Here is a 17,402-nt window from a genome sequence, read left to right as displayed (position 1 = left end):
CAGTATGATGTCTTAACAAAATAACAGAAATTCAACAGAGTTGTTACAGGGAGACATTTTATTTTTGTATTTTAATTCCCACTTATTTATCTTTCTTCTCTGAACTCCAGATTGTGGTGCAAAATTAATATACTGCGGACGCTGGAAATCGGAAATAAAAACAGAAAATGCTGGAAATACTCAGCAGGTTAGGCAGCATCGGTGGAGAGAGAAAGATAGTTAATGTTTCAGCTCAGTGACATTCCATCAGAACTGTAAGAGATTAGATTTTACAATTTTTAAGCAAAGAGAGAGCCAAGGAAGGGGGGGGGGGGGAGAAGTTGTGGGGAGAACAAATGGGAAGGTCTGTGATAGGATGGAGGGCAACAAAGGGGAAGGTCTGTGATAGGGTGGAGAGCAACAAAGGGGAAGGTCTGAGATATGGTGGAGGGCAACAAAGGGAAAGCTCTGTGATAGGGTGGAGAGCAACAAAGGGGAAGGTCTGTGATAGGGTGGAGGGCAACAAAGGGAAAGGTCTATGATAGGGTGGAGGGCAACAAAGGGGAAGGTCTGTGATAGGGTGGAGGGCAACAAAGGGGAAGGTCTGTGATAGGGTGGAGGGCAACAAAGGGAAAGGTCTATGATAGGGCAAATGGGAAGGACTGTGATAGGGTGGAGAGCATGAGTGATTAAATGACAATAGAGTTCCCCGTTCCTCAACTTCCGACCCACCGGCCTCCACATTTTATCATCTTGCCTCATTTCCAGCACCGATGCCGTCCCCACCCCAATCATCCAGCTCCCTTTTTCCAACACCTTCCTGTGTAACTACAGCACATGCAACACCTGTGACGGACGTCCTCCAGCAGCACTGTCCAAAGCCCCAAACGCTTCCCATTACAACAGTTCACCTGCACTTCCTCTCCTCCAGAACAGTGCAGTCGCTGCTCAGTGCTGTCTCCGATATGGTCATAAAACCAAAGACAGATGGACTGACTATTTTTCTGCACACTTTTGTTCCACAGTCCACCCTAACCTCTTTATGGAACATAGGAACAGGAGAAGGCCATTCAGCCAGTTCCACCATTCAATTAGATCTTAGCTGATCTGTACCTTAACTCCATTTACCCGTCTTTGATCCATATCCCTGAATACCCTTAACCAAAGAGTAGCACTGATTGAGTCAATGGGAAAGTTTGCCAGTCACATGATGCATTTTTAAATAGGGAGATGGGGAAGAAAATGTAAAATGGAAGATAGTGAGATGAGTTTTTTTTTAAATGGGAACAGTAACAGTAGGAGGCCATTTAGCTATTCAATTAGATCATGGCTGACCTGGATCTTAACTCCATCTACCCGCCTTATATCCATAACCCTTTCTATCCCTCTTCTTCCGGTTCTCACTTGGTTTGTGTGTGCCCTTTTCAGCCTCAACTATTTGTACATTCTTTTAATCTTTTACCATCTTCACAGTACCTCACTCAGAAGATTTTTTAGATTATCTCAGTTTTTTATTACATTATTTGCAGGTCATTCAACCCTTTTACTGGTGCCCAGAGACTGAAATGGCAAGCATTTGCCCACCTCCCTTGCTTTCTAGTACACCTCAAACATGAGCTCATCGTCCCTTTTCACAGATGCTGATTGATCCACTGTGAATTAACATCTTGGATTTTCAGTTTTGTTAAGACTTGCATTCATATCACGCCTTTCATGGCCACAGGACATGTCAAGCACTTTTAAGTGTTGTCACTGTTGTGATGTAGGAAACATGGCAGCCAATTTGCGTACAGCAAGCTCCCACAAACAGCAATGTGATAATGACCTGATCATCTGTTGTTTTATGTTGATTGAGATAAATATATTGGCCAGGACAACGGGGATAAAACTCCCCTGCTCTTCTTCAAAAATAGTGCCATGGGATCTTTTATGTCCACTTGAGAGAGCAGACGGGCCTCAGTTTAACGTCTCATCCGAAAGATGGCACCTCCGACAGTGCAGCACTCCCTCAGCACTGCACCGGAGTGTCAGCCTAGATTTATATGCTCAAGTCCCGTGTCTCACATTTGAACCCACAACCTTCTGACTCATGCGAGTGTGCTACCCACTAAGCCACAGATGACAATCCAAGATTCCCTTCAATTTCCAACACAAGAATCTCATGATCATAACTTGTTCCTATGTGAATAAATACAAAAGTAAAAAATGTGGTCATTGAGAAAAAGCATCGTGTGCATGTTTGGGAAGCAGTGCTCAAGATTTTACTTTTTAAGCTTAACTCAACATTTTAATGCTCTCCAAACCAGCCTCCCACCTTGTACCCCCCTGTAACCATGAGCTCATCTAAACCTCTACTGCATGTATCCTAAGTTGCACCAAGTCCCGTTCACACATCACCAGTGCTCACTGATCCGCATTGGCTCCCGATCCGGCAACACCTCGATTTTAAAATTCTCATCCTGGTGTTAAATTCCTTCCAATGGCCTCGCCCCTCCCAAACTCTGCAACTTCCCAGAACTCTTCAGAGATCTCTGCACAACTCCAAATCTGGCCTCTTGTGCATCCCTGATTCTCATCGTCCCACCATTGGCGGCCGTGCCTTCAGCTGCCAAGCTCTGGAATTCCCTCCCTAAGCTTTTGGTTACGTGTCCTAGTATCTCTTTATGTGGCTTGGTGTCAAATCTTGTCTGATTACACTCCCCTAAAGCACCTTTCACTAAAAGACTTGCATTTATATAGCGCCTTTCACAACCACAGGACGTCTCAATGCTTTCGTCAGAACTCATTTCTGATGTGCAGTTCATCGGCAGTTCTGATGAAAAGTCAACGATCTGAAACGTTATCTCGGTTTCTCTCCCACAGATGCTGCCTGCCCTGCGGAGTTTCCAGCATTTACTGCTTCTATTTCGCAGTACTGTAGTACCAGCAGGATTTTGCCTTTGTTTTAGAAGTTGTCACACAGTATGATGTTACCTTAAATGCCATAAACTACAATCTGCACTGAAGTAACATCAATACTGATTTTTGATCTAATCCCACATGCTTGTATTGGTTGCAAACTGGGCTGGCTTTACACTTTGTTTCCACTTCAAACCTTCATCCCCTCATTTTTCCACTGCAATTTTTTTTTAAACTCCAAGCCAAACGCAATTCACATTCCGTGTCCTTGCATCATTCAACTGTTCCCCACAATCAGACAGCGAAGTTTGTAGTCAGACGGTACCGTTAACTTGGTGCCAGAGTGGAGGAGTTTGCAAAATAAAAGCACACTGTAGCTCTTCCAATGCCAAGACATCAGTAAAGATAATTTACATTTTATATGTATAAAACTCAGGGCCATTAATATACGATAGTGACTAATAAGGAATTTAGGAGAAACCTCTTTAGCCAGAGAGTGGTGAGAATGTGGAATTCACTACCACAAGAATTGTTGAGGTGAATAGCATAGATGCATTTAAGGGGAAGTTAGAGGGGTACAAAAGGGAGAAAGGAGTCGAAGGTTATATACTCATTGGCGTTTATAAAATGAGAGGTGATCTTATTGAAACGTTATTATGAGGGGGCTTGACAGGGTAGATGCAGAGAGGATGTTTCCCCCCTCGGACTAGGGGGCATAGTCTCAGAATAAAGGGTTGCCCATTTAAACCAGAAATTAGGAGGAATTTTTTCTGAGGGTCATGAATCTTTGGAATTCTCTACCTCAAGAGCACTGTGGAGGCTGGGTCATTGAATATTTTTAAGGCGGAGATAGACAGATTTTTGAATGATAAGGTGTCAAGGGTTATGGGGAACGGGCAGGGAAGTGGAGTTGAGGCCAAGATCAGATGAGCCATGTTGTTATTGAATGATGAGCAGGCTCGAGGGGCCAAATGGCCTACTCCTGCTCCTATTTCTGTTATAGGGAGAGATGAAGTAGGGTGGAGGAGGCTCATGTGAAGCATAAACACCGGCATGGACCTGATGGGCCGAATGACCTGTTTGTGCTGTAAAATTCTATAGTACACTTTTTAAATAAGGAGGGAGAGAGAAAACAGGGAATTATAGACCAGTTAGCCTGACATCAGTAGTGGGAAAATGTTGGAATCAATTATTAAAGATGAAATAGCAGCACATTTGGAAAGCAGTGACAGTGTCGGTCTAAGTCAGCATGGATTTATGAAAGGGAAATCATGCTTGACAAATCTTCTGGAATTTTTTGAGGATGTAACTAGTAGAGTGGACAAGGGAGAACCAGTGGATGTGGTGTATTTGGACTTTCAAAAAGCTTTTGACAAGGTCCCACACAAGAGATTGGTGTGCAAAATTAAAGCACATGGTATTGGGGGTAATGTATTGACTTGGATAGAGAACTGGTTGGCAGACAGGAAGCAAAGAGTCGGGATAAACAGGTCCTTTTCAGAATGGCAGGCAGTGACTAGTGGGGTGCCGCAGGGCTCAGTGCTGGGACCTCAGCTATTTACAATATACATTAATGATTTGGATGAGGGAATTGAGTGTAATATCTCCAAGTTTACAGATGACACTAAACTGGTTGGTGGTGTGAGCTGTGAGGAGGATGCTAAGAGGCTGTAGGGTGACTTGGACAGGTTAGGTGAATGGGCAAATGCATGGCAGATGCAATATAATGTGGATAAATATGAAGTTATCCATTTTGAGGGCAAAAACACGAAGGCAGATTATCTGAATGGCGGCAGATTAGGAAAAGGGGAGGTGCAACGAGACCTTGGTGTCATGGTACATCATTGAAGGTTGGCATGCAGGTACAGCAGGCGGTGAAGGCGGAAAATGGCACGTTGGCCGTCATAGCTAGGGGATTTGAGTATAGGAGCAGGGTGGTCTTGCTGCAGCTATGCAGGGTCTTGTTGAGGCCTCACCTGGAATATTGTGTTCAGTTTTGGTCTCTTAATCTGAGGAAGGACATTCTTGCTATTGAGGGAGTGCAGCGAAGGTTCACCAAACTGATTCCCGGGGGTGGCAGGACTGACATGAGGAGAAACTGGATCGACTGGGCCTGTATTCACTGGAGTTTAGAAGAATGAGAGGGGATCTCATAGAAACATAAAATTCTGACGGGACTGGACAAGCTAGATGCAGGAAGAATGTTCCCGATGTTGGGGGAGTCCAGAACCAGGGGTCACAGTCTAAGGATAAGGGGTAAGTCATTTAGGACCAAGATGAGGAGAAACTTCTTCACTCAAGAGTTGTGAACCTGTGGAATTCTCTACCGCAGAGAGTTGTTGATGTCAGTTCGTTAGATATATTCAAGAGGAAGTTGGATATGGCCCTTACGGCTAAAGGGATCAAGGGGTATGAAGAGAAAGCAAGAAAGGGGTACTGAAGTGAATGATCAGCCATGATCTTTTTGAATGGTGGTGCAGGCTCCAAGGGCTGAATGGCCTACTCCTATTTTCTATGTTTCTAAAAATGTGAATGTTACCATCTCTGCAACATGACTCAAATCATCCCCGCAAAAGAGGGGCAGAGAGGAGGTGGGGGGGGGGGGGGGGGGGGGAGGGGAGGGAAAGGAAACTTCGTAAAAGAAACAGTACTATGAAATATTCAAGAGGAAAGAAATACTTACAACTGGCCATCCTTCCGTGTGTAAAAAGTAACTGATTTGATTGTTGCTACCACCACCACCATGCACAAGGTGACAGGCACAAAGAGCATGATGACGTGCTTGGCCCCATATTTAAGAGTGAGCTCTTCCTCATCGCCCTCCTCCTCTTCCTGGGCTGGTCTTGTGCCGCTCGGAGACTGACCATTGATCTCCACACTCGGATCGTCATCATTCATCCTCCTGCGGGCAAGGTCGGACTGGGAAAAGATTGTTGGGAAGGACGGGGGGTGGGGGGAAGAGAAGAAAGAAAAGCGTAACCATCAAAAGAAAGTACTCGACAACAAAAGACAAGATACAATTTTTGAATCACAATCATAAGGGTTGCGGGCGGGGCAGGGGATGGGGAAGAGGTGGTGCTGATGTATGTTAAAAGTAGCTCAGGAGCAACGCACATTGATCCGACGCACATCAATATAATTAAATCTCACTCAGTCCCCGCCCCCATTAAAAAACATGCAGTTACAGTGCTGAGATGGGTGCACTGGGCATGTTCTCTCTCTCGTATTCCTACATTACATATCATTTTAATGCATTCCTGTTGCGTTTATCCTTTTTGCGAACTGCATCTTGTGGTTTTTGTTCTACTTATTTGTTTTACAATCTTCCCTCCTTGTTTTATTTGCAGAACAATCCCTTTGCAGTTATAATATTAATGATGTGCTGATAAAGAGCACCAATGAGGGAGACTTACTTTGGGAACAAGTATTTCGAGTTGTTCTAAACAGCAGAATTGATGTTTTAAGATTAATTTACATATACAAGTAACATTTCAGAAGCAGATATTAGATCTTCTCTCCAGGAATGCAATGCTCCAGAAGTGATGGGAATCCCTTCCTTTGACGATGACCAGTGTGTGCTACGACACATCCGTCCGGTTAATAGATCACCATCAGCTTTCCCATTCCCTACTGCAGTAAGTTGCTGATTTTCAAGCAGGCACGACATCCAAAATCCTGAGTTCCGGAATCCGGACCGATCCATGGCGGGGTCATCCGGAAACTGGAAAATGTTGCGAAATATGACTTCACCGCCTCGGCCGCCCAACCTCATCTCCCCTCCGCGCCCCACCCCCGCCCCTCCCCATCTCGGCCCAAGCAAAGACATTCCGAAATCCAGAAATACCTTGAATCCGCAACGGCCTTGGTCCCAAGGTTCCGGATTTCGGACGTCACACCCGTACGAGTTTCAAATTTTAAAACCACCAATGTTGTTGGCCAATTGCTCTTTGATATGCAATCAACGAAGAACCTTGGAGTCATATTTGACCTTAAAATGAGCTTTCGGCCATATATACACAGCATAACGAAGACCGCCTATTTCCACCTCCGTAACATCATCCGTCTCCGCCCCTGCCTCAGTCCATCCGCTGCTGAAACTCTCATCCATGCCTTTGTTACCTCTAGACTTTACTATTCCAACACACTCCTGGCTGGCCTCCCACATTCTACCCTACGAAAACTAGATGATCCAAAACTCGGCTGCCCGTGTCCCAACTCGCACCAAGTCCCGCTCACCCATCACCCCTGTGCTCGCTGACCTACATTGGCTCCCGGTTAAGCAATGCCTCGATTTCAAAATTCTCATCCTTGTTTACAAATCCCTCCATGGCCTTGCCCCTCCATATTTCTGGAATCTCCTCCAGCCCTATAACTCCCCCGCCACCACCGAGAAGTCTGCGCTCCTCTAATTCTGCCCTCTTCAGCATCCCTGAATATAATTGCTCAACCATTGGTGGCCGTGCCTTCTGTTGACTCAGCCCTAAGCTCTGAAAGTCAAAACCTTTTTTTCCTCCTTTAAGATACTCCTTAAAACCTACCTCTTTGGTCAAGCTTTTGATCACCTGCGCTAATTTGTACTTGTGGTTCGGTGTCAAATTGTTATCACATAATACTCCTGTGAAGTGCCTTGGGACGTTGCACTACATTAAAGAACATAAGAATTAGGAGCAGGAGTAGACCATTCGGCCCCTCGAGCCTAATTCGCCATTCAACAAGATCATGGCTGATTTTCTACCTCAACTCCACTTTCCTGCACTATCCCCATATCCCTTGATTCCCTTAATCAAAAAAACTATTGATCGCTGTCTTGAATATACTCAAAGACTGAGCCTCCACAGCCCTCTGGGATAAAGAATTCCAAAGATTCACCACCCTCTGAGTGAAGAAATTTCTCATCTCAGTCCTAAATGACCAACCCCTTATTCTGAGACTGTGATCCCTGGTTCAAGACTCCCCAGCCAGGGGAAACATCCTCCCTGCATCTACCCTGTCAGAAGTTTGCATGTTTCAATGAGATCACCTCTCATTCTAAATGCGCAATACAAGTTGCTGTTACCACCAGAAAACAACGCAACCATCCAATACGCCACTCTACAATCATCGTATTTTTTTTGCTCGCTCATGTGCAAGTTGTGGGCACTTTTGCGCGCAAAAACTCCTCCCCCCACCCCCCCCAAATCCCGAGCTTTAGGCATTCCAGCGCGAGAGATGCTTTACGTCACTACAACTTTGTGTCTCTGACGATGGAATCGCGCGAGTTGGCAATACTGCAGCCAGCGGGATACGCACGTCCAGTCGGCGTGGGTGGCCTCCCCTCGTTGTATGGGTTGTGGGAGCTCATAAAAACCTCTCGCCGTGGAGGACGAATCCCCCTACGGGCTGGTGTCGAGATGATTGCGGCCATGGAAGGAGTGTTCACGTCATGGTCTACCAGACAGTTAATCAGCCTTGCAAATCCTCCCACTACTGCACTGTTATCCAAGGCGATGATGCAGCCCTGTTTGATCCTGGTCCGGACGTGGATTGGGTCTGTAATGGATCCATTGGTAAGGATCATGGCCAGCATGTCGTCGTGGAGCAGGCAGAGGATGGTGCGGAACTTTTGGGGGCATCCGAAATGGAGGAGGACGCTCCATAGACCCTCGCGGTTGACAGTGTCAAAGGCCTTTAAAAGGTCTAAGAAGCTACATGGCTCAGAAACATGGACCATGTACAGTAGACACCTCAAGTCGCTGGAGAAATACCACCAACAATGCCTCCACAAGATCCGACAAATCCCCTGGGAGGACAGACGTACCAACATTAGCGTCCTTGACCAGGCCAACATCCCCAGCATTGAAGCACTGCCCACCCTTGATCAGGTCACATTGTTCGCATGCCAGACACGAGACTCCCAAAGCAAGCGCTCTACTCGGAACTCCTTCACAGCAAACGAGCCAAAGGTGGGCAGAGGAAACATTACAGGGACACCCTCAAAGCCTCCCTGAAAAAGTGCAACATCCCCACCGACACCTGGGAGTCCCTGGCCAAAGACCGCCCTAAGTGGAGGAAGTGCATCAGAGAGGGCGCTGAGCACCTCGAATCTCATCGCCGAGAGCATGCAGAAATCAAGTGCAGGCAGCGGAAGGAGCGTGCGGCAAACCTGTCCCACCCACCCTTTCCCTCTGGCAGGAACAACAACAGAAGTCCGAGGAATAATAATCGAGATGGAGTTTTAAACTGAAAGACTTGAAACGCATGAAAATGATGCATGTGTTCACAATTTTGTGTTGCAATCCAAGTGCTCAGCAGAAATTGCTGAAGCGAGTTCAGTGCTTGATGCAACACTGGGCGTTTGAAGTTCACTAAACCCTCACACCTGAATGAGCACAAAAAAAAATCACAAACAAAACAACAATGCTTTAGAGCAGTAGTTCTCAAACTGAAGCCCGCGGACCCTTGGGGGGGGGGGGGGGGGGGGGGGGTCGGAGAGACTTTCCAGGGAGCCCGCGCACCAACGTGAACGAGACCCGTTGCTGTGATAGCGCGGGTCGGGGGCGCTGTTGGCCGTTATTTTGATTTCCTTCACCTGCTCGAGCGGTGCAGCCGAGAGCTCTCACTCTGGGGAGTTCCAAGTCAGGTCTCTCACTGTCCCTCGGCCATTTGTTCCCGGCTCCTGGCTTGGGGACCCCGAGCCCTTCTCACCTGTGTTTTTGCTGCTTTCTCTTTCTTCCTCCTGAACCGAGTGTCATTGTATCACCTTGTCTCTAATGGCCACCTCATCTCCCTGTATTCTGGCAGTGATTTCCCTCCCCCCCCCCAACGTTTCACTTTAGGGGATTTGAGTATAGGAGCAGGGAGCTCTTACTGCAGTTGTACAGGACCTTGTTGAGGCCTCACCTGGAATATTGTGTTCAGTTTTGGTCTCCTAATCTGGAAGGATGTTCTTGCTATTGAGGGAGTGCAGTGAAGGTTCACCAGACTAACTCCAGGGATGGCTGGACTGTCATATGAGGAGAGACTGGATCAACTGGGCCTTTATTCACTGGAGTTTAGAAGGATGAGAGGGGATCTCATAGAAACGATTCTGACGGGACTGGACAGGTTAGATACGGGAAGAATGTTCCCGATGTTGGGGAAGTCCAGAACAAGGGGACACAGTCTTAGGATAAGGGGTAGGCTATTTAGGACTGAGATGAGGAGAAACTTCTTTACTCAGAATTGTTAACCAGTGGAATTCCCTGCCGCAGAGTTGTTGATGTGAGTTCATTGGATATATTCAAGAGGGAGTTAGATATGGCCCTTACGGCTAAGGGGATCAAGGGGTATGGAGAGAAAGCAGGAAAGGGGTACTGAGGGAATGATCAGCCATGATCTTATTGCATGGCGATGCAGGCTCGAAGGGCCTATTCCTGCACCTATTTTCTATGTTTCTACTGTAGATTTGTCCGAAACAAAGTAACAGTTAAAGCTGGGGGGATGGGGGGGCTGTGTTCATGCGGAAGCAGCTGTTTGCTCAGTCCTTGCACAAGACGGGGTTACTTTCCGACTTCCTCAGGGTATACTGTCAGCGAGAGGGGATTTCACACTATTAGAGTTCGATGTCAGGCCCAGGTGCCCTCGCACAGCGCGATGCTGTTACACGATCCTCAGCCAGGCACCGGGGCAGCTCTGGAAACGGACACGTAACCAACTAGCGGGGGCTCGGACTGCCCGAGAATCTCGAGGGGGGAGACGGGAAGCTGCAGGGACACCGGGAATGGATTGCAGGGCTGGGCGAGGGTAGAATGGAGCCGCCAAGTCAGCCTTGTCCAAGGGAATTTGAAATGATGGTCAAGCCGAGCTTCGCTCACTGGGTATGGCGGCTGGGCCTGTGACTGGACCCGGACTAAAACCACGGTCCCAGACACTGGTGGTCTCCCAATGCCAGAAATACTGCGGACCAGGCAGCGGGTCAGCGATATTCCCCGTGCAGATGGGTTGGTAAACAAGAGAAGGGGAGGGAAAAACAACCCTGAAACACTCAGCAGCTGAGCAGCGAGTAGGCGGGTCGTGCAGCTGTAACCGTGCCAGTGTGCCCAACTGAGCCTAACCCACTCAGGGAAATCAGGGAGGTGTTGTGAAGTGAAGTATTCAACAGGCAACGTTGCTGAACCTGTAGTGTTACCTTTCTGCTGAAGGGAAAATAAAAGTTTTGTGCATCACCAATGTTCACTATATCGGACAGCCCTGGCAAAATTTCAAGCAAGTCCCTTTAACAGGAAACTGATGAGCTTTACATTCAGACATGTGCAAAGAGTTTAGTCCAATTTAGATGGGGGGGGGGTCTGTTATTACTAATTTATTTGAAAAGGGGTCCTTCAACCACAAATTTGAGAACCACTGGTTTAGTGCAGGGGTTCCCAACCGGAGGTTCATGGCACCCTACAGGTCCGCAAGAAGGTTTCAAGGGGTCTGCCAAATAAAACCAATGTGTAGAATGTGGGCCTGGCACAATCTGCTGTGCCTCTCACTCTAATGAACATTGACTGCACTTTCAAAATTACAATTTCTGATTTTGGTTTTTGAAACACTTTTGGACTTTAAGTTCACCCACTACTTGACACACTTCCTGATCATAATGTGCAAAAATTCAAATCAAAAAGGCATTTCCCTTCAGATACGGGTTTGCCGGATAAAAATACAATTCATATGCAACATTCCCTTGGTCCCGAGCATCCCAGGATCGGATTTTCCAACGTTATTCTGTGTATGCGTGAAACTGAATTGGCTACGCACCCCAAAAAAAATAGGGGGAACCATTGTTCACACGTCTCCCGGGGCTCTCACAGTCAACCAATTGTGCAAAGTAGAACTTCCGCGAGCTGTGGTGCATCACCTTCTGCAACGTCACCGGAATGAAATGAGCCAATGAGGCTTGGGCTGTGAGATTCGAGTGCACAAGGTGGGTGGGCGGAGCCTGGCAAGGGGAACAGCAAATGAATGAGCTGTGAGTGGGCATGTTGAGTCCAGCAAGGGGAACAGAGTAAGTGAATGAGCTGTGAGTGGGTGAGTGCAGAGCCCAGTACGGGGAAGAGAGTGAGTGAATGAGCTGTGAGTGGGCAAGGACCCAGGCACGGGGAACAGAGTGAGTGAATGAGCTGTGAGTGGGCGCGCGGAGCAGAGTGAGTGAATGAGCTGTGAGTGGGCGAGGTGGGTGAGTGCAGAACCCAGCACGGGGAACAGAGTGAGAGTGAATGAGCTGTGAGTGGGCGAGGACCCAGGCACGGGGAACAGAGTGAGTGTGAATGAGCTGTGAGTAGACGCGCGGAGCAGAGTGAGTGAATGAGCTATGAGAGGGCGAGGTAGGTGAGTGCAGAACCCAGCACGGGGAACAGAGTGAATGAGCTGTGAGTGGGCGCGCGGAGCAGAGTGAGTGAATGAACTGTGAGCGGGCGAGGACCCAGACACGGGGGGGGGGGGGGGGGGGGGGAGAACAGTGAGTGGGCGAGGTAGGTGCTCTTGGCTCTGGTCTTTGGCTCTTGGTCCCCCAACACCTTGTTTAAAAACTCTCATCCTCCTGTCTAAATCACTATGTCCCAACCTCCCACAGCCCTGTCCGACCCCATCCTCATATCTGTTCCTTCCCCCATCCCTGTAAATGGTGGGGTGAAGGCAGTGGAGATGCAGAGTTAAAGGAATGCAGAGTACAGCTAAGTCACAGGCTAAGTGAGTGGGCAAAAATTTGGCAGATGGAGTATAATGTTGGAAAGTGTGAGGTCATGTACTTTGGCAGAAAAAAAATCAAAGAGCAAGTTATTACTTAAATGGAGAAAGATTACAAAGTGCTGCAGTACAGTGGGACCTGGGAGTACTTGTGCATGAAACACAAAAGGATAGTATGTAGGTACAGCAAGTGATCAAGAAGGCCAATGGAATCTTGGCCTTTGTTGCAAAGGGGATGGAGTATAAAAGCAAGGAAGTCTTGCTACGGCTATACAGGGTATTGGTGAGGTCACATCTGGAATACTGCGTGCAGTTTTGGTTTCCATATTTACGAAAGGATATACTTGCTTTGGAGGCAGCTCAGAGAAGGTTTACAAGGTTGACTTATGAGGAAAGGTTGAGCCTCTACTCATTGGAATTCAGAAGAATGAGAGGTGATCTTATTGAAACGTATAAGATTATGAGGGGGCTTGACAAGGTGGATGCAGAGAGGATATTTCCACCGATAGGGGAGACTAGAACTAGAGGGCATGATCTTAGAATAAGGGGCTGCCCATTTAAAACAGAGAGGGTTGTAAATCTGTGGAATTCGCTGTCTCGGAGAGCTGTGGAAGCTGGGACATAGACATAAGACAGAAATAGACAGTTTCTTAAACGATAAGGGGTTATGGGGAGCGGGCGGGGAAGTGGAGCTGAGTCTATGATCAGATCAGCCATGATCGCATTAAATGGTGGAGCAGGCTCGAGGGGCCGTATGGCCTACTCCTGCTCCTATTTCTTTTGTTCTTATGTAGAGTACTTGGTGGGTTGTAAAGCTGCAGAGATAAGGAGGATTTAAACACAAGGATTAAGAATTTTAAATTTGAAGCACTGGGGGTCTGGCAGCCAAGGTAGATCAGGGAGCACAGGGTGATGGGTGAAGGGGGTAGGATGTGGGATAGGACAGAGGTCCTGATCAGGACTGAGAATGTAGGCCTTGCACAACTCACCTACGCCTGCCTCTCTGTGTCTCTGAATTTTTAAACACGCACTTGAGTGCCACGACCAGCCAAAGGCCAGCAACTGAGCTTCGCTGCTCACAGTCGCAAGACTCGCTACAGCAACAAGTCACTACACTCCTCACCCGAGCCTTGATCTGGAGCCCACTCTACCCACACTCACCTCGATCTGGAACCCATTCCCCTCACACTCACCTTGATCAGGAGCCCATTCCCCTCACACTCACCTCGATCTGGAACCCACTCCCCCCACAATCACCTCAATCTGGCACCCAGCACCAGCAACGTTTCACATTAAGAAAAATATTTGTTTTATTGTATAACTAATCTTTATATAGAAAAAATACTTGTTACTTATCTTGTGGAATTTTATAACATGGGAGGGGGACCTCAGAAGCAAGAGAGAGAGAGAACCCCTGGTTTAGAGGGCAATGAATTAATAAGTGCGAGGCAGTGTGTACAAAATATCTCCGTTGTTGCATTGAGAGTTATCGGACAACAAAGAACCCACTGCACCTGTAAATAGGGGAGTTGAGGAGAAACGTTTTTACCCAGAGGGTGGTGTGGGTCTGGAACGCAATGCCTGAAAGGGTGGTAGAGGCAGAAACCCTCATTGCATTTAAAAAGCACTTGGAAGTGCACTTGAAGTGCCGTAAGCTACAAGGCTACCGACCAAGAGCTAGAAAGTGGGATTAGGCTGGACAGCTCTTTTTCGGCCAGCATAGACACGATGGGCCAAATGGCCTTCTTCTGTGCCGTATATTTCTATGATTGTATGATAACCGGGCTGTTTTACTATTACCACCAATATTGAACAGCACAAAATTTAATTTGCAGTAATGGAAAATACACAGTCTGTAGCAAAATGCAGCATTTTGCAAACCGTGTTTCTCCGTTCTACCAGTGGAACAACTTCAGTTTCTGACGAGTAAAAACTTGTCTCCTATTGAATAACACCACAATTGATTTAGTTTTCTGGGCAGTGAAACTGATCTCTCCAAAGATCTGGTAGCATTTTCCAATAAATATCTTGTTTCAAGGCAAAGCTTCTCAAAAAAATTTACCTTTTTTTAAAGTGTTAGACGTACACATTGATAAGCTGCCGTGAAGAAAATTGTGATGTAGATTATTGTGATTTTAAAATAAATAATTCTGCACATTTATAAAAACAACTTATAATGGAGATCATTCATTGTGTTACTTTGTGCGTAGTGTACATGCCTGTTATTGTTCATTGGAACACTGGAGCTCAAATATCTTCAGCGCTGCCTACTTTTGGCAGAGGAAGGAAATAGTGACATCACAGCTGTGAAATCCTTCCTTGCGATTTGAAAATTTACATCCTGATTTACTGGCCTCGCCCCTCCCTATCTCTGTAATCTCTTTCAGCCTCACGAAATGTCTGCGCTCCTCAAATTCTGCCCTCTTGAGCACCAACTGCTCAACCATGAGTGGCCGTGCCGTCTGTCGCTTCGGCCCCAAGCTCTGGAATTCCATCCCCAAACCTCTCCACCCTCCTTTAAGATGCTCCTTAAAACCTATCTTTTTTTTAAGCTTTTGGTCATCTGCTGTAATTTCTTCTTGTGGCTCGGTGTCAAATGTATGTGTTTTGTCTTGTAACACTGCTGTGAAGCGCCTTGGGATATTTTATTAGGCGCTACAATAATAAAAGTTGTTGTTCTGCTTCTTTGAATCTCTCTGGACTGACGGAATACAGGCTGTGGATCAAATAGGAATCGTTCCTGTCGACATGTCTCAGATCTGCACTCGGCAATGAATTCAGTAACTGAATCATTCGGACAGTTTAACCAGCAGTATCCAACCGTCGAATTAAGCAGTGACGGACTTCAATAAAGCTACAGGCATTTCATTTTGCACCGTTTTTGATAAAATAGTGTTTCACTTTAAGGATATGTGAGCATTAAGTTTTATTGGAATGTTACTGCCCTCATTTAACAGCCAGACGTGGCAATATAACAGCTTTTTATAAAGTTCCAAAGTCTCCCCGGGTATGTCATGCAACCTGTCCTTGAGCGAGTTTACTGAACAGTAACAGCTGTTACTTTTCAGTCCCATCAAAGGGGAACGTTACAGGATCTTTTAAACCAGTTAGCTTACAAGTCACACCTTTATGCATGCATGTGTCTCCAACTAGTTACACATTTCTCCCCTGCCGTCTATTATTACTCAAGGGTTTGAAATTGGCAATTATAAAAGATAGAGAATTTATATACAAGATTTCATAGCAAGAATACATTTCAATATAGCTGCATCTGTATATAAATACACTTAAACGGTACTAATTTAACTAACATTTTAAATTCTGGCCCATTTTACAGAATCAGGCAAATCTTAAGACTTAATCCTCAAGATTTTCTGCTCCACCGGGGGGGGCCCTCTAATGGAGAGGGGCTTCTCACACTGACCAGTCCATGGACCAGCAGCCCTCAGACAAGATCCCATCAAGTCAGGCGAGACCCCAGACTGTGCAGGGTGCCAGTGTACAGTGGAGCCTCATCCTGCCTTGACACAACAACTTGTATTTATATAGTGCCTTTAACATAGTAAAACGTCCCGAGGCGCTTCACAGGAGTGTTGCAAGACAAAATAAATTTGACACCGAGCCACAAGAAATGACAGCAGATGACCAAAAGCTTGGTCAAAGAGGTAGGTTTTAAGGGGAGACTTGAAGGAGGAAAGAGAGGTAGAGAGGCAGAGAGGTTTAGGCAGGGAGTTCCAGAGCTTGGGGCACAGGCAACAGAAGGCACAGCCATCGATGGTTGAGCAAATATAATCAGGGATGCTCAAAAGGGCACAATTAGAGGAGCGCAGACATCTCGTGGGGTTGTGAGACTGAAGATTAGAGAGTTTGGGGGGGGGGGGGGGTGGTGGTGGTGTGCAGGGTGAGGCCATGGAGGGATTTGTAAACAAGGATGAGAATTTTGAAATCGAAGGCTTGCTTAATCGGGACCCAATGTAGGTCGGCTAACACAGGGGTGATGGGTGAGCGGGACTTGGTCTCAGTTAGATGTGGGCTGCCAAGTTTTGGATGACCTCAAGTTTACAGAGGGTAGAATGTAGGAGGCTAGCCAGGAATGCGTTGGAGTAGTCAAGTCTAGAGGTAACAAAGATACGGATGAAGGTTTCAGCAAATGAGCTGAGGCAGGAGACGGGCAATGTTCGAGGTGGAAATAGGCAGTCTTAGTTATGCCGCCGATGTGTGTCCGGAAGCTCATTTTAGGGTCAAATATGACACCTAGGTTGCATACAGTCTGGTTCTGCCTAAGACAAATGCTAAGAAACATAGAAATTTACAGCGGAGAAGGAGGCCATTTCAGCCCATCGTGTCTGCGCCGGCCGACAAAGAGCCGCATGGCCCTTGGTCAGCAGCCCTGAAGGTTACATATAAACCTATGAACATTGAACAATAACGGAAAAGCAAAGAGCACCCAGCCCAACCAGTCCGCCTCACACAACTGCAACACCCCTTACACAAACATTCTGCACTCCACCCCAACCGGAGCCATGTGATCTCCTGGGAGGCGCAAAAACCAGATTAAAACCCAGGCCAATTTAGGGAGAAAAAAATCTGGCAAAATTCCTCTCTAACCCATCCAGGCAATCGAAACTAGTCCAGAAGATCACCCTGGCCGTATTCTATTCCCTGCAGTACTCACCATTATATCTGCAGCGGCCAACAAAAGGTCATCTAGTCTAATCCCAATTACCAGCTCGAGGTCCGTATCCCTGAGGTTACGGCACTTTAAGTGCCCATCCAACCATCTCTTAAAAGTAGTGAGGGTTTCTGCATCCACCACTCTTCGAGGCAGCGAGTTCCAGATC

General features: G+C 46.9%; 1 protein-coding gene across 4 annotated transcripts in view; it reads right to left on the bottom strand.

The window, feature by feature from the left end:
• Nucleotides 1-17,402, bottom strand: part of psen1 (presenilin 1) — a 103,821-nt gene that overhangs the window by 61,053 nt on the left and 25,366 nt on the right. For all 4 annotated transcript variants that reach the window (XM_070878695.1, XM_070878693.1, XM_070878696.1 and 1 more), the window contains one exon: nt 5,561-5,796. In XM_070878695.1, the coding sequence (XP_070734796.1) occupies nt 5,561-5,775 (215 nt within the window). In that variant the 5' untranslated portion in view covers nt 5,776-5,796. The remainder of the gene's footprint in view (nt 1-5,560; nt 5,797-17,402) is intronic.

The sequence above is a fragment of the Pristiophorus japonicus genome, chromosome 4 (genome assembly GCF_044704955.1).
Source record: "Pristiophorus japonicus isolate sPriJap1 chromosome 4, sPriJap1.hap1, whole genome shotgun sequence".
Classification (NCBI taxonomy): Eukaryota; Metazoa; Chordata; class Chondrichthyes; family Pristiophoridae; genus Pristiophorus; species Pristiophorus japonicus.
Note: the sequence above shows the minus strand (reverse complement) of the source record. Positions and strands in the feature narration are given on the sequence as shown.